The 25984-nt window shown below is 39.5% G+C and overlaps 1 protein-coding gene across 1 annotated transcript in view; it reads right to left on the bottom strand.

Annotated features, from left to right (window-relative positions):
* APCDD1L (APC down-regulated 1 like) overlaps window positions 1-25984 on the bottom strand; it is a 52991-nt gene that overhangs the window by 10962 nt on the left and 16045 nt on the right. The window contains exon 2 of the mRNA XM_072633440.1: window positions 1404-1578. Coding sequence (XP_072489541.1) covers window positions 1404-1578 — 175 coding nt within the window. The remainder of the gene's footprint in view (window positions 1-1403; window positions 1579-25984) is intronic.

Genomic DNA, 25984 nt, shown 5'->3' with positions numbered 1-25984 from the left:
TTCTCGGACAGGGTGAACAAGTTCATATTTATTCTATCTAGATAAGGGACTTTGTTGGTGGAATAAGTGCTGGCTCAGGAATCAGACGGCTTCAGTTCAATGACTTTACGATGTGCTCTCTGTGTGACCTTGTCGAGAAGTCACTTAACTCTCTTAAATATCAGTTTCCTCATCTGTAAAATGAAGGGGTTGGGGCTAGATGACCTCCAGGATTGCTTTCCAGTCTAGATCTACAGTCCTCTGAGTTACTGAAATTAGGCCGTGTGTCCTAGCCTGCCGTAGAATAATTTAGTATGCCTTTGGGTCAGGAAGCAACTCAAAGGTAATGCCTTCTCTCCCCTCACCTTCCTTCAGCTTGGAAGGCGGAAGGAGGAAGGTATATATGGCACATGCAGAATGTCCATATATCATTTTTTGCACATGGCTCCTCAGATCCCTGACATCCCAGTCACCCACAGCTCTTCCTCCTCAATGTCCTACAAGAGAGAACCTTAGCCTGATACTCACGGGCTATTCTCTGCAGCTGATGATGATGTTGCAATGTCCTAGGGCACAGACAGAAGACCACATTGCATATTTAGGAACAAAATAGTAAGGAATAGGCCCATCTAAGGCTATAGGGATTGGTGGCCCACTTGAAAGGTTGAAATGTACAACTGGCTACAAAAATCAGACTTTAAGGCAAAGTGGGACAGGGCATAGTGAAATAAGCCCTGGATGGGGAATCTCTCTAGAGACAAAGATTTGAGTCCAAGATCTTCCTAACCAATCACGTGGCCTTAGGCAGATCGCTGGGCCTGAGTTTCCCCACCTGTAAAATGAAGGGAGTAGACCACATCATTTGGAACCTTCCAGCTCTGGTGCCTACATGAAAGGGCCCAGGAACATGCCCCCAGGACACTAGTGTACTGAGCCGAGTTCCCAGGCAGGGCTCATCAGGTTTCTGTTTGCCTCTCCTCATATGAGAACATGAGGGCCAAATAGCAGAACAGGGCTTCTTAAGTCCTGAAATTTAAAATATATACATATCTTGATAACGATTTAAATATAATTTATTGCCTTCGCAATCCCAAGTATTTTGTTTTATGCATTTAAAAACTTTAAGGAAAGTTCATGGGTTTTGACATTTCTGCCAAAGGGATTCCTGATACCAAAATAACAGGGCCTCTAATAGAGGCTCTCTTCCAGTCTTCTAAACTCTGAAGCCCCGGGGGCCTCAGGAAAGTCTGACCTGAATTCCAAGTGTTGAGCCCATAGTCAGGGGCTGTGTCACTGAAAGTCTGGCTTTGTATCAAATACAGTAGGGAGCTTTTAATATGAATTTTTAGGGCATGAGGTGACTTGAGGGGCAGAGCCCAGCAGGCACCAGTTTGTGATAGCCCTGAGAAAGCAGGCATCCTTACCTCGTAGATATCCAATGACCCTCCAGCCTTGGAGGTAGTAGCGCCGTAATTCTGGCTCCGTCCTGAAGATGGCGAAGTTGGTACTGACACTGGGATTCCCACTGCAGCCGACCTGAGCTGTTCCGCCGGCCCTGGAGAGCAGCCCCTTCCCAATGCTGGATTCCAGATGTACAGGCTTAAAGCAAGACAGATGTGTTAGGAGTCACAGTCCCGGCCTCCCCTTCCCATGCAAGTGGGGGGTGGGGGGAAGAGAAAGAAGGAGGTTGCCGCGGGGTTTCAGCTTGCCTGGTTTTCACTAGCAAAGAGTGACGGCTGCTGCACCGGGGGGACCAGGGAATCTTTTCCAGATACACTCAGATTCAGGCTGAATGCCCCCTATAACCATCAGGTTTCCCCAGCTTGACATAGAATGGATGGGCAGAAAGCATCACATAACACACAGATATCACACAAGAATGAACTATCTGGGTGCTGCCTACTCTGATACAATTCAGAATCCCTCTGTGCCTCAGACTACTTAACTAAGGTTTCCGAGTCCAAAACTCGTTACCTGGTGGTTGTCTCTGTCGATGAAGCTGGTTCTCCAGAGATGGGCATCGACAGTCCAGCACTGCGGTCTATAGAACCCGCTAAATCTTGCGATCCAGTTTCTCCCAATGTATTTATACATAATAATAATATTGTTTGTGTTACTCATTAATCTATGACCTTAATGCTTTTCTCTATATAATCATGGGAGGTGGGGGGAGGCAGACTAGTGATTTCATTGGTATATAGAATTCCCTTATGAGGAAACAGGAGGAAATTAGTTGGCACAGTGAGAAGAGTACTAAGCCTGGAGTAAGGGAGTTCCCAGTTCAAATCCATCCTCCTATACTTACTAACTGTGTGACCCTGGGTAAATCACTTAACCTCTGTCTGCCTCAGTTTCCTCATCTGTAAAACAGGAGTGACAATGAATAATAGCATCTACCTCACAAGGTTGCTGTGAGGATAAAATGAGTTAATATTTGTAAAGTGCTTATCCGAATGCAAGCTATTAAAAGCAAACATATATACAACTATTCTACAGTTTATAATCTTAGAGTATTTGCCCAGGGGCTCTGGGAGGTTAAGTATTGCCCAGGTTCACTCAGCCAATAAGAAGCCAAGGCAGAGCTTCACCCCAGGTCTTCCTGACGCTGAGGCTGGCTCTTTTCCACTACACCAAGCTGCATTCAAACATGCAAGTCTTCCTTTGCACATGATGCCTGAAATTCTCCTGACAGAGAAGCCATAAACTCAAGCTGGAGAATAAGATACATTTTCCTGCACAGAAAGTGTGGAAATTTGTTTTGCTCGACTGCATACTTCTTAAAAATGCTCTCTTTCTCCAGTCCCTTCCCTGCTCCCCAATTTGGGATGGAGTCAGGTTGAGTGGGGGTGGGAGTGTTAGGGATAGGGTTATCAGAAAAAAAAAAGTCATCAGTGTTTTTTTAACTGCAAAGAGAACCAGAATACAAAGTTACATGGTGAATTTATTATATACTTAAAACAAAGCTTTAATAGAGAGTTGAACTTTTCCTGCTATATATATGAAAGTGCTTGTTTTATTTGGTGTTTATTTATTTCAGAATTAAAAAAAAACAATTGATAAAAATATTAAGGCCAGGAATACCCCTATTTAAAAAGCACTTGTGTTATCTAGGATGTGTAACACATTGACCCATTGATACTTCAACTGTGTGCCCTGAGAGAATGGGATCTGGAATATATTTTGATGAAAATAAAGAGATCAGGAAGAAAAGGACAAGGCTCAAATAGTGCTATAGTGAGTATAAGCCCCTAACATTTCTGTTGATCCTTTATATCCTCCCTTTTGAATCTTTCCCCCCTCTTTTTGTTCCCTCCTTGCACTCAGCCCTTACAACAGGACCCTCCTGTTCCAATATTTATCATTTATTAGTGTGAATGAAATCTTATACAGTCATATGCTCACAGGATTGTAGCTGAAAGGTCCTCAGAGACTACCTTATCTAACCCCTTCATTTTACATATAAAGAAATTGAGGACCGGAGAGGTTAAGTGACTTAACTAAGGTCATGCAGCATAAAAGACAATGTTTTAACCAAGGTCCTCTGGCTATGAAGTCAGCACTTTTCCTCCCATACCATGTTGCTTCACAATCATATAATCATAGTATCTTAGAATCTCAAGGTTAAGAAGGAACCTCAAAAATCATCTACTCAGAGCTGTAAATGGAGATTTGGGACTTGGAGAAAGCATCAACAACTGTAATTCACAATTTGAAAATAATATAGGAAGCAAATTAAAACAAATTCAGTTTAGCAGGAGGGAGGATTATTCAGTATAGTGGCTCTATACTACTGAAGAAGTGTATGGCTTAAATTTTTTCACCCTCTGAATTTTCGTGTCCTAGAAGAAAACCCAGGTCATTCTGACTTCCACTTCTAGTTCTATCTCCTTCTCAGTGCAGGAATACCAGCAACAGCATCTTCATTAGTTTTGAACTCTTCTAGGGACAGAGAATTCATTACTGGAACCCTTTCCCACAATGAGATAAATCCCACATAAAGTAGGCACTCCCACCCCTTGTTAATAAAGACAAAAGTCTTCAATAAGACCCAAAGGCAGCGGATACACAGGTGTACCTAAGAAACATGAGCTCACAGATGTTACCAAGTTGTAAAACAATGTAATGCTTCCATGGAACAGCTAACTACGTGATCATACAATTCTCTCCCAGTGGTATTTTCACTTTGAATGTGATTTCTTGCTGTGGAATACAAAGATGTATACCATGGTCAAAAAATTTAGGTGACTGTAGTAAATAGGTGAAATAGTCTAAAGTTAGCCTTCTCTAGCCTTCTACTCTACCTTAAGCTAAGACCTGCCTTAGTCCTGAAGGTACTGGAAGCCTAGGAATGTGGGAGAGAGAGAAGAAGGATAGGAAATGGATCTGGAAAGGGAGATAGGAGAAGAGCCCCAAATAAACATCATTATTCTACAATCACAGGAGCATAGTATTTAGATCTATATGACAACTGGAATCACCTGCCCTTCTTCCCTCATTTTATAGTTGTTGTCCTTCGTCTTTGAAGAGGACCAAAATGACATCATCATGATAAAGTGAAATTTCAGTGTGTCCAAGTGTGGCTGATAAGACCAATATGAGCTCTACCACTGGTTGGGCACAAATAGTCCGTGTGAATATTTGGGGTGCATATTCCAAATTTGTGCATCCTATGTTTCCTTTGTGCTGTTTCAATTCTGCTTTGCTCATAGAGCACAGCACCTTTTCTTATGTGAACATGCCATGCTGAGCAGTCCTGTGTCAGTGTCTCCCATGTTGCACAGTCAAATCCAAAGTTCTTGAGAGAGACCTTGAGAGTGTCCTTGTATCGCTTCTTCTGGCCACCATATGATCGCCTGCCCCATGTGAGTTCTCCATAAAATAGTCTTTTTGGCAAGCATACATTTTGCATTGGAACTATGTGGCCAGCTCATCAGAGTTTCACTCTCTGAACCATAGTTTGAATACTTGGCAGTTCAGCTGGAGCAAGGACTTCAGTGTCTAATACCTTATCCTGCCAGGTGATCCTCAGAATCTTCCCAAGACAGTTCAAATGGAAGCAATTCAGTTTTCTGGCATGGCACTGGTATACTGTCCATGTTTCACAGGCACACAACAATGAGGTCAGCACAACGGCTCTGTAGACCTTCAGTTTGGTAGTCAGTTTTCTCTTCCTCTTCCCTCCCAAACTTTTCTTCAAAGCCTCCTAAACACTGAGCTAGCTCTGGCAATGTGTGCATCAATCTCATTGTCAATATGTACATCCCCGGAAAGTACACTACCAAACTAAGTGAACTTATCCACAGCTTTCAAAACTTCTCCATTTGTTGCAACCGATGATTCTATATATGGATGGTGTGGTGGTGGCTGATGGAGCACCCATGTTTTTTTGGTGTTAATTATTAGGCCAAAATTAGCACAGGCAGCAGAGAATTGATCCATACTTTGTTCCACCTCAGCTTCAGAGGCTGCACTGAGTGCACAACCATATGCAAACAGAAAATCATGCACCAACACTCCCTCCACTTTGGTCTTGGTTTGTAGCCTTTTCAAATTGAAGAACTTGCCATCAGTATGGTAGTTGACCTTGATGCCATGTTCATCCTCATTGAAAGCATTTGTCAACATAGCTGAAAACATCATGCTAAAATGCATGGGAGCAAGCACACAGCCCTGTTTCACTCCATTGGTGACTGGGAAGGCATGACAGCTTTGTCCATTATCCAGAACCCAGAAAAAAATGTCATCATGAAATTGATGTGCAATATTAATGATCTTCTCTGGGCAACCAAATTTTGACATAATTTTCCATAAGCCCTCACGAGTAACAGTGTCAAAGTCCTTAGTCAGATCCACAAACGTTGTGTACAGACCTCTGTTCTGCTCCTGGCATTTCTCCTGGAGTTGTCAGGCAGCAAACACCATATCAACTGCTCCTTGGCCCTTTCTGAAGGCACACTGGCTCTTAGATGAACATCTTCCAGGTGAAGGATCAGCCTATTAAGGAGGACTCTAGTAAGAATTTTACCAGCAATGACTAAGAGAGAGATTCCCCTTGTAATTGTCACAGGACAATCTATTCCCTTTACCCTTATAGAGATGGACAAGGGAGGCATCCTTGAACTCCTGGGGGATAACCTCCTCTTGCTATATAAGCTGGAAAATTTCAGTCAGCTTTTGTGAGCAATGATGCCCCTACCTTATAAATCTCAGCTGAAATAGAATCAGCACCAGATGCTTTGCCACATGAAAGGAGCCTAATGGCCCTCAAAACCTCTTCTTCAGTTAGAAGTTCAGCTAAGGAGGGATTGACTTCAGCCTGAGGTAAACAGTGAATGGCCTCAGCACTGATTGATGATGGTCTGTTGAGAACACTATGGAAATGTTCAGTCTATCTCTCTAGGATCATGGCCTTATCACTAGTCAATGTGGCTCCATCAGCACTGAGTAGTTGTGATGCACCATAAATTTTTGGTTCATAAAGAGCTGTCAGGAAATCATAAAAGTGCTTTGAATTGTTACTGTCAGTATAAAACTGAATTTTATTTGCCTTCTTACTGAGCTGGGAATCTTGCATCTCTCTAAGCTTTACTTATACTTTGCTTTTGATAGAATTAAATGCTGCCTTCTTAGAGGTGGATGAACTATCCTGCTGGTAAATCCTGCGGAGTTCTCATTTTTCATTTAGCAGCTTCTGAATTTCCCCATCATTTTCATCACAGTAGTCTTGGTGTTTGCAAGTGTTCTGACCCAGATGAGCAAATGCAGTGCTGTACACCAAGTCTCTGAAAGCTGCCCACTCCTTTTCTGCTCCACTGTTGCCAGCTGTGTGTTGGCTCAACTTTCCCTCCAAATCAGCAACAAACTGTTCAGGCTCAGAGAAGAGCCCTATTTTGTTGACATTAATTCTTCTGGTAGTCATTTTGCCTTGGGGGTGGTACTTTTGATGAATGTGAATATTTAGCTTGGAAAGGATAAGTCTATGACCAGTCCAGCACTCTGCACTACACATTGCTTTTGTCACTCACACATCTTGTCTGTCTCTTCTCCTTACAATCACATAGTCTATTACACGCCAACGCTTGCTGCGAGGGTGCAACCATGAAGTTTTATTGCATTTAGGTAAACAGAAGACAATGTTGGTGATGAGAAGGTCATGTGATGTACAAGTCTTCAGCAGTAAATGACCATTGCTGTTCTGTTTCCAACTCCATTCCTCCCTAGGACTCCCAGCCAAGTCTGGTAGTCGAAGCCTACTCTAGCATTAAAGTCACCCAGAATTATAAGCTTGTCCTCTTTTGGCACACTGACAATAAAGGTCTCTAGGTCTTCATAAAATTTTTCTTTGACTTCATCAGGGTTTGTCATGGTGGGAGCATAGGCACTGATTATGGTAGCATGGTGTTTTCCTGCGACTGGCAATCACATTGTCATGAACCTGTCATTCACTCCTTTTGGCAGGCATACCAGCTTGCTGATTAGATTAATTTTCATTGCAAAACACACGCCAGCTTCACAGCACTCCCCTTCACTGCGCCCACTCCAGAAAAAGGTGTATCCAGTTCCAGCTTCAGTAAGCTGGCCTTCATTTGCCAACCTTGTTTCATTCAGGGCTCCTATGTGGATATGATACCTATTGAGTTTTCTTGCAATAAGAGCATTTCTCTAAGGGCACATAGGTGGTAAGAAGACAAGCAACTATGATTCAAATCCAAATGACAGGATCATAGATTTAAAGAAGAAAGACATCAAAAATCATCTAGCTAACATTCTCATTTTAAAAATAAGACAAGTGAGACCCAGAAAGGCAAAGTATCTTACTCCAGGTCACACAGGTTAGGACTGAAACCCAGTTATTTTGACTCCAAATCCAAATGTTCTTCCTACATCACCTTCTACTTTACACACTTAATTCATATTCTTTCCCAGCCCACTTCTGCGATAGGGTCTGCCTTGCCTGCTTACAACATTCACACAAAATCTATGTTGGAAGAAACTTCAGAGAGCAACCATTCCAATCCATACCTGGGGAACAAAAGTCCTCTGCACAACATTGCTGACAAGAGGTTGTCTAGCCTTCAGCTGAAGGACTCAAATGATACAGAACCCACTGCCTCCCAAAGTAACCAGTTCCGCTTTTGAACACTCTATTGGTTAGGTAATGTTTCCTTCTGTCAAGCTTAATTCTACCATTTCAACCTCTTATTTCTATTTCTGTCCTCTTTGGGCCAAGCAGAGCAAACGGAATTACTGCCATGGGACATCTCTTTATGTACTTGAAGACAGCTATCAAAGTCAGTTAGTCAGTCAGTCAATAAGTATTTATTAAGTACCTACTATGTGCCAGGCATTGTGCTAAAGTGCTAAAGATGCAAAGAGGCAAAAGATAGTCCCTGCCCTCAAGGAGCTCATACTCTAATGGGGGAAACAAGAGCAAATGAATATATATGGAAAAAAAGCTATATACAGGATAAATAGGAATTAATTAAGAGGGGAAGGCACTAGAATTAAGAGGGGTTAAGAAAGGTTTCCTATAGAAGGTGGGATTTTAATTGGGACATGAAGGAAGCCAGGAAAGCCAGAAGGCAGAGATGAGAAGGGAGAGCATTCCAGGCATGGGGGATATCTTGTACAAAGGCACCAAGATGACAGTAGAATGTCATATGTAGGAATGATGGAATAGGACCCTAACAAAAAGTAGGCTGGAGCCAGATTGTGAAGGACTTTAAATGCCTGAAAGTTTTTATTTTTTCCTAGATGTAAAAAAGGATCCCCTTGAGTTGATTGAGCAGAGGAATGACATGGTCTCTTTCATTTTTAAGTCTATGATTTTTTTGGTCTATGTTTTCTTTCACAACATGACTAATATGGAAATACACTTTACAGGACTGCACATGTATAACTTATATCAAACTACTTGCCTTTTCAACCATGGTAGAGGGAGAATTTTAAAAATTTTAAAATTAAAATTAAATTTAAAATTAAATTTTTAAAAATTAAATTTTTAAAATTAAAAGAAAATTTTAAAAAAACAAATGTTAAATTTTTTCACATAATTGGAAAAATAAAATATTTTTTACAAAACAATCTGAATCTTTTTAGCAATAAAACTGACAACTAGCTTCATCCAACCAAAAGCTAAGTTTATTCATAAAAATATTACCTTCCCTGAGCTTGCTTCATGTTCTATTTTCCTTTAAAATGGACCAAATATGAATTTTACTCCCCTCACTTTGCCATTAATATTGATGATGATAGCACTTATCCTTTACATTCAGATAGCCATCGGTTTACAAAATTAAAAGTTCTTCCCCGCCCATTATCTCATGGTATCTCCAAATCACTGTTGGACCCATCAGCTGGACTGGGATTACTGGTTTGACAGTGAAGAGCTGTTGGGCTGATTTTTTGGATGATTGTCATTTGAGGCCACAAGAGAGATAGAGACACAGAGACAGACAGAGACAGTGATAGAGATAGCCAGAGAAAGATATAGAGACAGAGAGAGACAGAGTCAGAGACAGATTGTATAACTTATTATTTACTATAATTATTAGTATTATGAAAATTTGCTTGAGCTCTCTGTGCAATGAAAGCTCAGGCCTTTGGCCAGATTGTTGGTCTCCATATCATGTTCTGCCCAGAGGGTCGGATGCTAATGAAAACCTGAAGGAAAATCACTTAGCTCTCCAGTGTTGACTGGAGCACATCATTCTTTGTGTAGTTCTGTTTTATCCTAGTTATAGAGTTCCAAAGTTCCAGCATGACACGTACTATCAGACACAGTAAAGAGACAGAGCTCTAAACACGTCAGCCAAAACAGGTTTGCCTTAAAGTACTTGGAACATATTAAGAATTGATATTGAGCTCACTGCCATGTCCAGAGCATAAACTAATTAATTTACTTTGTACATGCATATCTTAAAAGGATCAATTTAGATAAGAGGGAGAAGGGAGCTCAGAGGTCATCTAATCCAGCTCTCATTTTCTAAATGAGAAAACCGAGCGAGGCACAAGGGAAATTTAATGACTTGAACTCCCATCCTTTGGGTTGGTATGTTTGCCACTACTATCTCATACAGTTGAAGTATTGGATCAGTATTAAAGTGCGGTTTAAATTTTAATACAAAATATCAGATGCATCCTAAACATGTTTTGAGAATTGTTTCTGTGAAGCTTTACTTTTTTTGAAGTAATATTTCTTAACTAAAATAGTATCTTGAAAAAAAACTTAACATTCTCTTTCAAAGTGGATGAATTGGCAACTAATCTTTCATATTAATCCTCAGATTTTATGTGTCAAGGATATCGGGTCATTTGATTTTCTGTGACAGGTTAGAATTTCATCAGTCTGAATTATGTAAGAGTCTTTCTAGTCTTAATACATAATAAAAATCATAAAAAATAGCACTTTTAAAGTCAGCACAGGCTGATGAGAAGTTACATCATCATTTATCATCTTTTCCTGACTTTAACGGATGGAGCTGTTCTGAAGATTTTCTGCAGGAAAGTTGTACCTTATTCTGCTAGCTAAGTAGGCTATATAACCTTTCATATGTCTCTGATTAGACAAAATTAAACACACAAATTTGAAAAAGGCAAAGTGTTACAGTGTAAAGAACGCTGCCCCTGGAGTCAGAGGGACTTGGGCTCAAATCCCAGTTCTGAGGTTAACTACCCTCAGTCTCTGGGCCTCAGTTTCTTCAGCTGTAAAATTAATTGGCTATACTAGATGACTCCTAAGGTCCCAGCTCTGACTTTATGAATCCTATGATTCTGCAGCCAGAGGTTTTAACTAACAATACTATCCACTTACCTGCCCCCAATGTAGTAAAATGAGCATTGGATCAGGTGAGAGAGAGTTTGGGTCCAAATACCAACTCTGCCACTTTACTACCCATGAAAACTTCACTACTTTTAACTCACAACGGAACCTTAGTTTCCCTGTCTGTAAAGTGAGGGATTTGGACTAGATGATTTCAAAGGTACTTTCCAGACCTAAATTATATGCTTATTAATTAATTTTTAGGCTGCATTCATTTAAATGACATCTGGGACTAATTAGCAGTAGTCTTCATTGGTTTGTTTCTTTAGCTTCAAAATACCAAGAAAGAGGTGATTAAGCAGACATTGTTTGAAAATTACCATGATGCTTTCCTCATCATCATTAACAAGTGTATAATATTAGTTGACTTTTCTATTAATGCATAAACATTACAGAGCATTCTGCATCCATTATTTCATTTGATTTTCACAGCAATCCTATGAGGTAGGTACAAGAGATTATTTTTACCATTTTACAGATGAGGAAATTAAGGTTTGTTTAAGAACAACATAGCTAGAAAATAGCAGAAATCCAACCAGGGCTCTTCTGATTCCAAATTCCTAACTATATAATGTCACTTCTCATGTACGTACTCTCTACGTTCAGGGTTCTGTGCTAGGTGATGGAGTATAAAGCTGGCTCCTGCCCTCAGAGGGTCTCATACTCCAGTCATGGATATAAGCCATGCACATACGGTACATGATAATTACAAAATGTGCTACAGGAGTTGAGAGGAAGCAGTAATGACAGTGGCCTGGAAAAATCCCAGAGGATATTATGGAAGGGGTGGAACTGGAGCTGGTCTTAAAGGACTGGGAGGTAGGGAGAGAACTCCTTGAATTAATTTTGTCCTGTTTTCTGATTTGCTCTCTTTAAAGTTGTCTGAAAGCAGCGGTTTAAAGTGAACCGTCCATTTCATAGTCCATCATTTTACTCCCTAGATGTTCTAGGTGTGTGAAGTAAGAGTAAATGTCCACTCATCCCTGATTCAGATGAAGGCAGGACAGGGGCAAGGGCTAAAACTCAGGGCTATTAGAGTATGGGAATTTCAGACTCTCCTGTCATCATCAATAATGACAGTGTACCGGCCACTTACCTCATTTCCTAGATATACAGACATTATTAGGATCTAGACTGTGTGAACACTATATACATGTGACAGGGTTTCTGAATTCCATGGTCATTCAAGCGGAGCCTATGAGATCTATGTAGGTGCAGTATGAAGGCCAGTTCACTGCTTGTACTTGGCTCATTTGACTGGAATTCAGTGCAGTTGACCTCATATTTACAAAATAAATCTCAGTAGATTTCATTGACCAGATATAAAACAAATCCTAAAGAGCTGGACAAAACACATAATCCTGTTCCTCAAGTTGCTTATTGTCTACTCAGAGAGATAAGATTTGTATACTTTCAACAGTCATTTCTTCTAATGATCATGTAGCTCAGAGATATCAATGCTAAGATTCAAACCTAAGTACACTACATCTCACTGGAATAGCTTACCAGAATTACAGGGTTGTTGTGATAAAGGTGGTTTGAAAAATCTCAAATGTTAAATAGATGGGAGTCATTATAATGACAATCTGTCATGTACTATTAATCTATGCACCTAACCTGGCTCCCACCCTAGGTCCCTTGGCTCTGATAGTTGAGCTTTTGCCTTACCTGTCTGGGCCCTGGCCTCAATGTCTCTTATCAGTCCCTCCTCCACAGCTTACCTGAATTCTGCCCTGGGTCCCTTTGCTTTGATACATGAGCTTTGCCTTACCTGGTGGGCCACAGGCCTCTGCACCATTTTCCCAGCCCCTGACACCATGCCATTCTGCAGTGTATGAGTAAGTCTCCTCTCCATGACCCCCCCAACTTCCCAGCTGTCCTTATGGGTTGTCTTCTCCCATTAGAATGTAAGCTCCTTGAGGGTAGGAGCTGCTTTGTGTCTTTGTGATTTATATCTCCAGGCCTTAATATAATACTTGGCATATTGGTTGTTTAATGGTTTTCAGTTGTGTCCAACTCTTCATGACCCTTTTGGAGACTTTCTTGGCAAAGATGCTGGAGTGGTTTGCCATTTCCTTTTCCAGATCATTTTACAGATAAGGAAACTGAGGCAAACAGGGTTAAATGACTTACCCAGGGGTCACACAACTAATAAGTGTCTGAGGATAGATTTGAATTCAAGTCTTGAGTCCAGGTCCAGCACTCTCCATCCACTGTGCCACCTAGCTGCCCCATACTTGGTACATAGTAAGCATTAATAAACAAGCTCTCTTCCGCTCACCCTTACTACCCTCCTCTCTCTATTTCCCTTTCTCAGATGTGATATATGCACAAATAACCAAAATATAAAGTAAAATTTGAACTGTGATGCTGACCTCTTGTTTCCCTCAATACCCCTGAATTTCCCTCTGAATAAGGGAAAGGACACCAGATTTGAAATCAGGAGGACTGGATTCACATTTCATTTCTTACCTTAAATAAATCAATGAACCTTTTTTGGATTCAGTTTCCTCATCTGTAAAATTAGATGTCTAGTAAATTATCTCTGTGATTCTATGTCCAAATTTTTTGTCTCTCCTTATCTAGTCAACAAAGTATACTTGTTAAATGAGTAGGAAAGCACAAGGACCCCACAACTGCATATGAGTCTAAACTATAAACTGGTCAATATTGGTGACATTTTGACTCAGTTTTCATTCTATACACCTTCCTTGAGATGTTTGCCCTTTTCTGGTCCAATCTTCCAAATGGACTCAGAGATCTCTCTCTCTCTCTCTCTCTGCTTATTTTATTTCTCTCTATCTATACCCCAACTTTTGATATCCCTCAATTTTGCTGCTAATGCCTCTGTATAGCCCTTATTCTAGCAATGGCTATCTGAATAAGCATACTGATTCACAACCTCAATAAGTAAACTAATAATAAAAAGGGACTAGTCACAAGATTTTGACCTCCCTCCCAAATCCATACAATGAATTCCATTTAATTACATTCAACAAACATTACTAAGTGCCCACAACATGTAAGGCTCTATAATAAAACAAGAGTGTCAAAATGAATTCTATTACCAAGGTTACTAGACTACTTGGGTCAACAAAAAGAATACTGAAAAAACAGAGTTAACAGGTGTGAAATAAGAAAATCTGAGTTAGAATCTCAAGACACATAATTATGGGTATGTCACTGAACCTCCTTTCTTCATCTGTATATAGTGTTCACTACTAGACGTCCCCTTCTACCCCATCAGTTCACACTCACAGGTTAAGTCCCCAGGGTAATGACTATGACTAGGTTCATTACTCCATAGGTGATTCAATCCTAAAACTAAAGCCCACATGCCCCCACAAGTGACTTATCTTTAATAATCAGTCAGCTGACACAATTAGCTCAAAATAAAGGCATTTGCTGAGATGGCAAATTAAAAACAATAGTAACCCGACATTTCCCCCATAAACCTGAGATACACTCTCCCACAGCTACTCATAGTATTAATGAGAAGAATGGATACATATATAAAGTATACTAGCAGAGAGGTACCCATGTAGGGCACATACATAGCCTAGGCTACTGTTATCCTGCAATGTGTCCTTTTCCTTCTCATGATATGCTTATACCATTCCTCCTAAATACAACATATCTATTGGGTAGTTCCTTTCCTTTCCATTGCTCAATGGCCAGAGTTAGTTCTCTCCTTGATTCACAGAACTAATATTCCTCAGAGTTGTCTCTCACCTCAAATAACTGGGCTTTTTTCCTAGTTAGTGCACTGTTTCCTTTAAGTAGGCAATAGTTCTGCTGCAAGACACCATGGCCAAATATAGAGGATTAGAGGCAACCCAGCTGAACTTTCTTAACATTTCCTTCCAAGAAACTTTAAAATAACACCTCAAATGGAATTTTGGAGCATAGTCAACAAAAGATCAGGTGAGACATTTTTCTAACCTAAGACTTAGGAGATCAGCAAGAGGAGTTTGTGATACCACAGTGGAACTTATCTGGTGCCTACATACACTTCAGCAGCAACAGTGGTAATGGTGATAGCAGCAGCTTTGAGAGCTCTCAGTCCAGAGACACTAAAGATGTTAGACAACTGGTCAGAAAGAGATTACAGGGGACCCTTTGTTGCCACCGGGATAAGCTGGAGTTGATTGGCAATTCTATTTCCCTTACACAGTTGCGAGTTGCAATTCTAAGATGGAGAGGAGTGCTGGGGGTCAGTCACAAGGGAGCAAGGGCCCTGGTCACAATTCCAAAGCAGAGCTAGAGTTTATGGCTGTAGGAGACCAGGGTTCTTCCTGGGTAAAGACCACAGCACAGATGAGGAGGACAGTGACCAAACCTTTCCCAGGACCACATTACCTTGGAAGCACCAAAAACTTATAGATCCCCAGAATTATGTGTGAAAAAAAAAGCAGCATGAAAAAAAGCCTGCAACTTGACATAGTGCATCCCCACTTCCAGTGAGCAAAGTCCAACTTGAACATAAAATTCAAAGTCAAGAAGTAGATTAGAGAAATGAGCAAACAACAGAAAAAGAATTTTGCCATAAAAAGCTACTACAGTAGCAGGGAAGACCAAGACATAAATTGAGAAGATAACCATGTGAAAACAGCAAAAAAAAAATCTTCAAAGAAAAATGCTATTTGGACCCAAGCCCAACAAGAAATCTTGGAAGAGTTAAAGAAAGTGATAAGAGAGGTGGAGGAAAAATTGGGGTAGGGGGGAGAGTGATGCAACAGAACTATGAAAAGAAAATTAGCAGCTTGCAAGAAGAGGCACAAAAAAAAAATACTGAAGAAATTAACATCTCAAAAGGCAGAATTGGCCAAATGTTAAAAGAGTCACACAAATTCACTGAAGCAAAGAACATTAAGAAACCGAATTTGCCAAGTGAAAAAAAGAGGTACAGAAGCTCAATAAGAAAACAATTCCTTGAAAATTAGAATTGGGCAAGTGGAAGCTAATGACCCACAACAAAATCAAAAGAATGAAAAAAATAGGAGAAAATGTGAACTCCTTCATCAAAAAAAAAACTGACCTGGAAAATAGATAGAGGAGAGATAATTTAAAAATTATTAGAGATGTCCTAAAAGTCATAATCAAAGAAAGAGCCTAGACATCATATTTCAAAAAATTATCAAGAAAAATTGCCTTGATATCCTAGCACCATAGGGTAAAATGGAAATTGAAAGAATCCACTGATCACTTCCTGGAAGAAATTCCAAAATGAAAACTCCCAGGAATATTATAGCCAAATTTCAGAGCTCTCAGGTCAAAGAGAAAATACTTCAAGTAACCAGAACGAAACAATTCAAATGTTGTGGAACCAAAGTCAGGATAACAAAAGATTTAATGACTTCCATGTTAAAGGAGTGGAGGGCTTGAAATATGATATTCTAGAAGGCAAAGGAGCTATTATTACAAATAAGATTAACCAGAGAAAAATGGATATTTAATGAAATAAGGACTTTCAAGCATTCCTGATGAAATGACCAGAGCCGAATAGAAAATTTTGTAGACCCAAGAGAAGCATAAAAAGGTAAACATGAAAGAATAATCATAAGGGATTCAATGGAGTTAAACCATTTACGTTTAAATATGAGAAGATGATAAATGTAACTCCTTAGAGAAACAGTAGGGGAAAGGGATAAAAAAAAAAAGTGGAGGGAATAATAAAGGCAGCGTGAAGACAGTGATTACAAGCAAAATAGTCTTTTGAGGAAGTATAGGATAAAAAGATAGAAGAAGAAACAGAAGGAAATGAGATGGAGGAAAATTCAGAGTTAGTAATCATAACTGTGAATGTGAATGGGATGAGCTCACTCATAAAATGGGAGCAGACAGCATCAGAGAACAGAATCCAATAAAAGGCTGGAGCAGAATCTAATATCTTTCAGTAAAGGTAGGGATAGCAAACATCTCAGATAAAGCAAAAACAAAAACAGACCTAATTAAAAGGCATTTTCAGGGAAACTACATTTTGCTTTTAAAAGACAATGAAGTAATATAAAACATTTTTACAGCAAATTTTTCTAACAAAGGCCTCATTTCTCAAATGTATACTGAGTATAGAACTGAATCAAATTTATAAAAATAAGAGCTATTCCCCAACTGATAAATGGTCAAAGAATATAAACAGGCAGTTTTTAGAAGAAGAAATCAAAGCTATCTATAACCATACGAAAAAAAATTCTCTAAGTCACTATTGATTAAAGAAAGGCAAATTAAAACAAATCTGGGATACCACCTCATACCTATCAGAAGTGACAAACCTATCAGAAGTGACAAATGCTGGAGAGGATGAGGCAATGAGGTACATTAATGAATTGCTGGTGGAGCAGTGAGTGAACTGGCTCAATCATTCGAGAGAACAATTTGGAACTAGAGCTATAAAACTGTGCATACTCTTTGACCCAGTAATACCACTACTAGACCTGTATCCCAAAGAGACCAAAGAAAAAGGAAAAGGACTTTTTGTACAAATATATATATAGTAGCTCAAAAATTAGAAATCAAGGGAATACTCATCAATTAGGTTGAACAAGTTGTGGCACAGGATTGTGATGAAGTACTTCTTTGCTATGGGAAATGAGGAGGAGTGGTTTCAGAAATACTTTTCAAGACCTAGATGAACTGATGCAAAGTGAAGTGAAAAGAACCAGGAGATGATTGTGCACAGTAACGATGATATTGTGATGATGATCCATTGTGAAAGAATTGGCTGCTCTGATCCATACAAAGAAGCAAGATAATTTCAAAGGATTCATCATGAAAAAGTGCTATTCACCCCAGGAGAGAGAACTGATGAACTCTGACTGCAAACTGAAGTATCATTTTCTCACTTTCTTTGTTTTTCTTGCTTTAAAAAAATGTGGCTTAATGTGGAAATATGTTCTGCATGATTTCACATGTATAATTGATAACATACTGCTTGCCTCAGTAGGTAGGAGAACCGTTGGGAGGGAATTTGGAACTCAGAATTTAAAAAGAAAAGACTATTAAAATAATAAATAGAAAATTAAAAAAAAAAAAAGATACCAAGGTCAATGGGTATAGTAGAAGGAGAGATAAATTCAAAGAATGATTTCCTTTCTAGAGAGCTGGGCTTTTTCTCCATAGCTGATTTTTTTTTTTTTTGGTTGCCAGAAGTCCCACACCTCCAAGAGGAGGAAGTGAAGAGGAGGAGATAGATCTCTTCATCCTGGATGATTCAGACATTCACTTGTGTAAGGACAGGTCCTGGAAGCATTAAAATTGACTTTACTGTGTTGCTTAACCAAAGATTTTCACTGACTTCCTTTGAAACATGTTATTGGTCCCAAATCTTCTTCAAGACATTAACACATTCTCCCTTGTTACTTTGGCAAGGTGACATTCTCCCTAGGTGTCAGTTTCCCCATCTGCAAAACCAGGGAGTTGAGGTGAATGGCCTCTGAGATCTTTCCTTGCACTAGCTCTATGAACTCTGTGAAAAGTTGAACTCTAAATTGCAAAAGAGTTAAATTTGTATTTAAAACTCTGCGATAGGGTTTTTCTACTTCAATACTCTTTTATTGAGGTAACTTACCTAGAATTTCAGGACTTTGAAAACTCTGGAGCATTTTTAATGAGATTCTCAATAGATTCACACCCAAACAGCAGCCTTTTTTAATTAGCAGCAGCTTTGAAGGAAAACATGCCAGGGAGTCTTAGTGTATGTAAACCAATGCTCGGCTAACAAGTAACTTAACTGCTCGGTTATTCTAAGTTAAACTTGCTGTCTGAATGGAATGAGATGCTGAATTACTGAGGAAAAATGTGCTTTCAAAATAAGTCATTTCAAAAAAAGGCTTGCTCTGTTTCCCCTAAAAAATTCCCTAGAGAAGATTATGAATTGGCCAGCTCAAACATTAAAAGCAAGTCAGGAAAACACAAAAACAAACTTTTAAATCATGCACATTGAAGACCAGAGATTATTCTCTGGAGCTGGATAATATCAACCCAATCTAATTCAACAAACATTTATTAAGCACCTACTATGAACTTTGTGTATGGTATGGTGGAAAGAGCACTGGGCTAGGTCTTATAAGACCTGAGGGCTGGAATCCTGACTGACATTTATTATCTATGGGACCATTGGAAAGCCACTTTATCCCAGCTTTCTCATCTATAAAATAGTAATAATAAAAATCATTATACTACCTACTTCACAGAGTTATTGTGAAGAAAACACATTGTAAAACAAAGTATTACAGAAAGGCAAATTATTAATTATATGCACAATTCTGGGTGCTAGGTCATATGAGATAAGAATGACCTTAATCCTTGGGCTGTAATAGTATAATATATACTCGAATTCCTCTTCAGGTTCTTGTTCCTCTCTAGGCTATACTTCCAACTTCCTATACCATGCCCCAGCTTTTCATCCTGAAACTTCACTCTAACCCTAGAATTCACAAGGAAATATTCTTCCTCTCCAGCCCTCCCTACTCTCTGTCTCTCTCCCCCAGTCTTTCCTTCTGATTAGCTGGTTCTTTGAAGAGACTTCACTTAGGGAGGACACTTAAGGAGGATACATTTCTCATTCCTCTCCAAGCTGGGATCCAGACTTTCTGTAACAAAATTCTGGTCCAGTTAATTCCCTTCCCCTTTTTTCAGTTTCCTTTTATGTGTAAGCTCCTTGAGGGAAGGAACTATCATTCTTCCTACTCAGCACAGTGCCTGGTACAAAGTAAGTATTTAATAAATGCTTATTGACTGACTGACTAATATAGTCTTAGATAAACACTGAGACCCATAACATCTGAGCTAATTCAAAAAGGAACTATATAACCAGTCTTCTATTTCATGCATGAGTTTGGTTGTGGTTGGCCATTCAGGAGACTTTCCACTCTTCATTACAGCCATGGAAGCTTTTGAAATGGACTTCTCTGTCTCTTCAGGATGCTCAACCACAACACAGCAAAAACAATAATTACAGTAGCTGACATTTATACTTTAATGTGTTTTAAGGTTTACAAAGTAGTTTACATATATTATTTATCTGATCTTCATAACCTTATAAGGTAGATGCTATTATTAATCCCAATTTTTCAGTTGAGAAAATTGAGGCATAGAACTGTTAAGTGACATGCCTAAGATCACATGGCTCATACATACTGTCAGAGTGCAGGGCAAGATTTTAATCTAAGTATTCCCAATTTCAAATCGAGAACTTTATCCCCTGCAGCAACATCTTAGGATTTAGATTTGGAAGCAATCTGAGAGGTCATCTAGTCCAACTGTCTGAATTTACAAATAAGGAAACTGAGGTTTAGAGAGACTGGAAGGCCACATAGGTTATAAGTAACAAAACTGGAATTCAAACTCGGATCTTCTGATTTCAAATCCACTAGAAAACGTAGAGGGACTAAACACGTGAAAAGACAGGTTTCTGGACCTTGATACACAGGAGAGGAATTAGCCCAATATAAGGTTAGTAGAGAAGCTGCATTCTCATTTGTCATTCCTTTCAAACTCCGAGAAAATCCAAAGTTTAATTAGAGTTGGGATAGTCTTCTTCTGAGGAAAGTATCTTTATTTTCATTAACTTTTGGTTTCCTTGCAATCTTATGTACTTCATGCATTTAAAAACATTCTGAGAAAGAGTACATAGGTTTTACCCCAATGACACACAAAAAGTTAAGAATGACATCCACCATAGAAGAACTATTCTTGATGGGAGTAGGGATTGTTTCAGTCAGGAAGTAGGGTGCTACTGACTCTGTACATTTTAAAAAGTGAAGAGAAAACAGTTTTATAATCCAGTCTTGCATTCTGTCTGGTTCTCACAATACTCTTGTTCAGCATTTCCTGCTCAGTGCCCCCAGTACAGTCTAGGGAAGGATGTGAAAGGAGTAAGTAGCTGGAGGAACAGGCACCACACTCATCAATCAGCCCACGAGTCGCTCACATACAAACTCTCACTTAACCCCACCAACTTGCTGATGATATTCCTGGCTCTTGGTGGTTGTATCCAGATGAAAATGAGAAAGCTAAAGTCAAATTTCCAGATGTTTCCAAATATCCAAAACATCAAGATGATTTATTGATTCCTCATACACCCTCCCCTTCACTTTTTATATAGATGTTTCATCATCTCAGTGCCATGGCCTCTGTAAGGTACCTAGATCTGCTCTTGGTGATCTACATTATATTCTGGCCTCCTCCCTGAAGAGATCTCCAAGAGTCTATGAACTTGGATGGGGGAAAAAGTACATCTTTATTTTCACGAGCCTTTATATGGAATTTAGCATTTCTTTCAATTATCTAAATAACATCACCCCAAGAAGGGAACCATAGGTTTTACCTGAGTGCCAAAAGATTCCATGACATACAAGAACTCAAGGCTTAACCAATGTTAGGTGGATAATTGACTGGTCCTTATATCCTAACGTTTGATTTGATCAAAAGCCTCATCTGTAGTATAGCGCCATGGGTTCAGCTATCTCTGAAATGCTTTGGTGAAAGGGGAAATTATATTTTGTCCATAATGAATCAAGATTGTTTTTAAAAAATGCTAAAATATAGAATAGCTTGTTCTGGGAGTGATAGAGTTAATGTCAACATTTGCAAAACAGGACATATGTGGAGAAGTCCTCCCTTTGATTGAATCCTTATTACAGCTTTTGGCAGAAAGCTTGATGCCTGCATTGTTTTATAGAGGAGGTTCTTGGCAAGATAATCATAAGATTTTGACACATTCAATAAGAAAAAAGACATTATTGCAATCGTGGCTCAGACTCCACAACAGTGTTTTAAAAGGAGTACACGTAAGGGAGATTTTAGGATTTTGCTTGCAGGGCTTAACTCTTTAATGTGACTCCCATTAAAAATATTTAATTCCATTTTGTTTCAGATTATTTGCCCTCATCACAGAAGTTATGAAACTACAATAATTCAAGAGATACCTGATTTTATGGCCATGGGTACCCTCTCCAATATGCCACAGCTTAGCAGATAACCTTAAAAAGTAGCTGTGATCAAGAATGTTCATCACTTGCTAGAGAGGAGCTCTCCAAACTTAATAGGGCTAGTTCTGGGACACATCAAAAGCATCATCCCTGGTTGACTCCAAATCTGAAGACTTTCCAGCTTGGCAGGAGCTGCTAGAGCTTGTGCTCTGCTGGCCCTTCCTTTGAGGTCTCAACTAGGGATCCAAGGGGGAAATGTCAGCTACTTTTGATACAAGGACCTAAAGGAAATTTGCTTGGACCCCCAAAGGGATGGATTGCCTATGACACAGAGAACCCTGAAGAAACTTTAGGGTATCTTGTGTAGAAAGAGATACCTTGAGCTTTTGTCTGAATCCCAATTGGATGGCCCATGGAGAAAATCACGGAGAAATTTGTCAGTTTGGTTTCTCACCTGAGGGAAAAGGGCTGACTTCCACTCAACTCCAGTTCCCAAATCCCTTTGGGGAGACTCCCATGTGTTCTGGGATGCTCTGTGAGGATCAGTTTTCCCTTTGAGACGGGAAACTTCCTTTACCTTTTTCTTTTCATTATTGCCTTTGGGTTGGGGGAGGCTGCTGCAAGCTCCAAAAGAGTCGATTGTTAAGTACTAAGCAAGCAATAACCTCTGATGAATTTTATCAAATGTTCTTTATTTGCTGAATCTGCATAAATGTGATTTCTGTCTGGCCATATGGGACTGGATAAGATCTGTGCCATATTGATTGCTTTGAAATTACGGAATGGAATAAATATTTCTATAGCTCCTACTTTATGCTAAGCACTTTTTAAAAAATAGTATCTCATTCGATCCTCCCAACAATTCTGCAAGATAGGTGCTATTATTATCTTCATTGTACAATTGAGGAAACTGAGGCAAACAGAAGTTAAGTGACTTGCCTGGGGTAACAAAGCTAGTAGGTATGTAAGGTTGGATTTGAATTCAGACCTTCCTGATTCCAGACCCAGTGCTCTATCCACTTTGTTACTAGCTGCCTCTGCAAGAGATAACTCTATAAGAGTTTTGAGACTGTGCAATGGAGTAGCACTGGGGAAAGCAAGTGAAAGAACAATGCTTCAGTTTCTCAAGGGAGCCAGAGAACTCTCTAGATGGGAATGTGGGCAGTGAGTTCAAAAAAACACTCTGAGGACAGCAAATGTTTCAGTTTAGGGGAGGAGTACAGCATCCCTTGGGCCCTTCCCTCTATCTGGACATGCTCGTTGGCATACCAGACGAACATAGGGAAGCTCGGGGAGGATTGTCTGCTTGAACCTTATGCATGTATGAAATTCAGCTCTGGCTCAGCCTCACCTGCACCATCGGTCTTTCCAGCTCTTCAGCCAGCCAGGAAATTTTTCATCACTCCATACTACCAGGACTTAAGGCCTTCCTGATCTCCATGTGTTGGATTAAAACTAAGCAAGGAATATTGCTCAAAATCTAAAGTAGATGAAAACACTTCTCTTTCACACATGCCATACATGCATAAGGTTCAAGCAGACAATCTCCAGCTCCCTTCCCTGCTGACATTTAAGTGAGGAAAGACGGCTACATGTGGCTGGGTGAAGGAGTGCTCACCTTGCTACCATGTGTTCTTGGGTGCATGGTACCTCTGTTTCTGTTATGTTTCTTCTTTCTTGATCTTGTTCAGTCATTTTTCAGTCATGTCCAACTTTTCTTGACCCTCTTTGGGGTTTTCTTGGCAAACATGCTAGAATAGTTTGCCATTTTTTTCTCCAGTTCATTTTACAAATGAGGAAACTGAGGCAAACAGAGTTAAGTGACTTTCCCAGGGTCACACATCTAGGAAGTGTCTGAGGCCAGATTTGACTTCGAAAAATGAGTCTTCCTGACTCCAGGCCTGGTGTTTTATCTGCCGGCCCTTCCTGATTTGGTGAATGACTATTCAGAGAGTGAATACCTATCCAGGTAGCCAGTGAGAGATCTGCCAAAGCCATCAGAGATGTATTCCCAATCAGAGCCAATGGTAGCAGTAGAGGAGTACAACGAAGAGCAACTCAGCCCAGAAGGAGACTGACAGATGGGCTGAGATAGCCTACCCATGCCAGCTGAACCCATCAGGAATGCCACTCCCTAAATTAAATGTGGTGGGAACTGTGTGACTAGGACATCCAGATTCCCAGGGCACAAAGCGTGAAGCACCCTTTAGCTACATCTCCATATGTGCCTGTGTACACCATGTGTGAGCTCACTCTCACAAGGGGCTTTGTGCGCAGAGCGAAGAATGTGTCCCCAGTTTAGGGATTGTTTTATAACTTCATTCCTTGTTCTCTCCTCTGAGGAAATATCCCTTTGTGAATGCTAATTGATATTCATTAGTTTACCGATATTGGGGAACAAACTGGATGAGGGTTTGTGAGTGACAATGTTAGTACCCTACCCTACCCCCTGCCTGCCCCACTAGGTTATATGAGGATGGGGGCCTAAGGGGAGGGGAAATTGTCCTCTATTGGATTTTTTTCTAGTCCATTTTGAATAGGAAGGGTGAGCTCAGAGGGGGATGATATGGCATGATGACATATCAGAGGACATTAGTGGAAGAGAATACTTAGAGGATCATAAATTTAGAGTTGGAAGAGACATTAGGGACCAAGATCAACCCTTTCACTTTACAAACAAGAACACTGAGGCAAATAGAGGTTTGGTGACTTGTCTAGGGTCTCACAATTGTTAAGCACCTGAAATAGGGTCTATCTGATTCTGAGTTCAGTGCTCTTACCATTATATCATCATATCATAAAAATGAACATGGACTAGTTTCTTGAACACCAAATGGAGATTCAGAATATTAGAACCACAAAAAGAGGGAGAGGAGAAGGATGGACTCAAATTTATAATCTCTGAATCACAGCCAGAGAGCACACTCAATTTAATTAGACAAACATTTGTTATATTAAGCACAAAATATGCAGGGCATATAGGGCTAGCTTCTTAGACAGGTACAAAGTTTAGGTAAGAAAAAGTCCCTAGACATATACAAAAGTTAATACATTATAAAATAATGTGATTTGTACATAAAAAGGTAAAAAGAAGAGAGTTAGAGTTCAAGGAGTCGATTATTACTGACTGGGGTGCCAGGGAAGGCGTTCTTGAGGAGACAACATGTAAATTGGGTCATAAAGGTCAGGTGGTAATTGAACAGGCAAAGATGAGGAAGAAGGATTTCTAGGCACAAGGAACAGTGTTACCAAAGAGACAAAAAAAAAAAAACACAAGGCAAATATGGGGATAGGAAGTAGTCCAGGAATGGCAATAGATAAAACCAGAAAGATAATAGATCTTGAATACATAGGTAAGGTATATCAAGAGGTCATTTGATCCAGCTGTAAGCCTAAGAACACTGTAAACTATCAAGGATAATTTCTTTCTTCTTTCCTTTCTTCCTTCCTTCCTTCCTTTCTTTTTCTTTCCATCTTTCTTTCTTTCCTTCTTTCTCTCTCTGTCTCTTTGTCTCTCTCTCTCCCTGTCTTTCTCTTTCTCTGTCTCTCTCATCTCTACAGGAAGGCTTTCTTGAGCTCTATTGGGATCTTCTAGCCAAGCCATATGATTCCTCCCTATGCATGATAAATATAATGGAAAATATGATGGAAATTATGTTCTTTTAGGGGTCCTACCACATCATTACAAAGGTGAAGTAGCTAATGGGCTTGGCTCTATCTTCTCCAATGAATAGATTTTCATTTTCATTAATAAAAAATCTTTCATGAATGAAGGTTAAAATTAATAAATTTACAAAACTCTTCTATAGACCCTCAAAAAAACCTCCCCGAAACAAAACCTGTTGGTGAAGTACACAAAGACAAATAAGCTCTGTTAGAAATAGAACAATGTACTAAGGTTATACCAGTCTTTCCTTAAAGTCTCACAGATGGTGTTCTGGCTTAGTCAATAAAAAAGATCCAGAATTAATGTGCAAGAAAATTATTGTAATGTAGCGAATTCATTTTTCTTATATTCATATTGAGATTAAGTCCATGGTCTCCTTAATACATTCAAAATATGGTATTTCTCCAGTGTATAATTTTGTGGTTAAAACCTACATCGAGTTTTTAAAAAGCCATTTTTAAAATAGTTGCCAAATTTTATTTTAAGAGCTGGGTAACATTTAAGTCTAACATTATCTTACATTCTAGAAAATTAACATGCCCTTGATTTTTTTAAAGAGGAAAGAAAACTATAAATTCAAAGTAC

The sequence above is a fragment of the Notamacropus eugenii genome, chromosome 1 (assembly GCF_028372415.1).
Source record: "Notamacropus eugenii isolate mMacEug1 chromosome 1, mMacEug1.pri_v2, whole genome shotgun sequence".
In the NCBI taxonomy this organism is placed as follows: Eukaryota; Metazoa; Chordata; class Mammalia; order Diprotodontia; family Macropodidae; genus Notamacropus; species Notamacropus eugenii.
The sequence above is the reverse complement of the archived record's forward strand: the minus strand, read 5'-3'. Positions and strand labels throughout refer to the sequence as shown.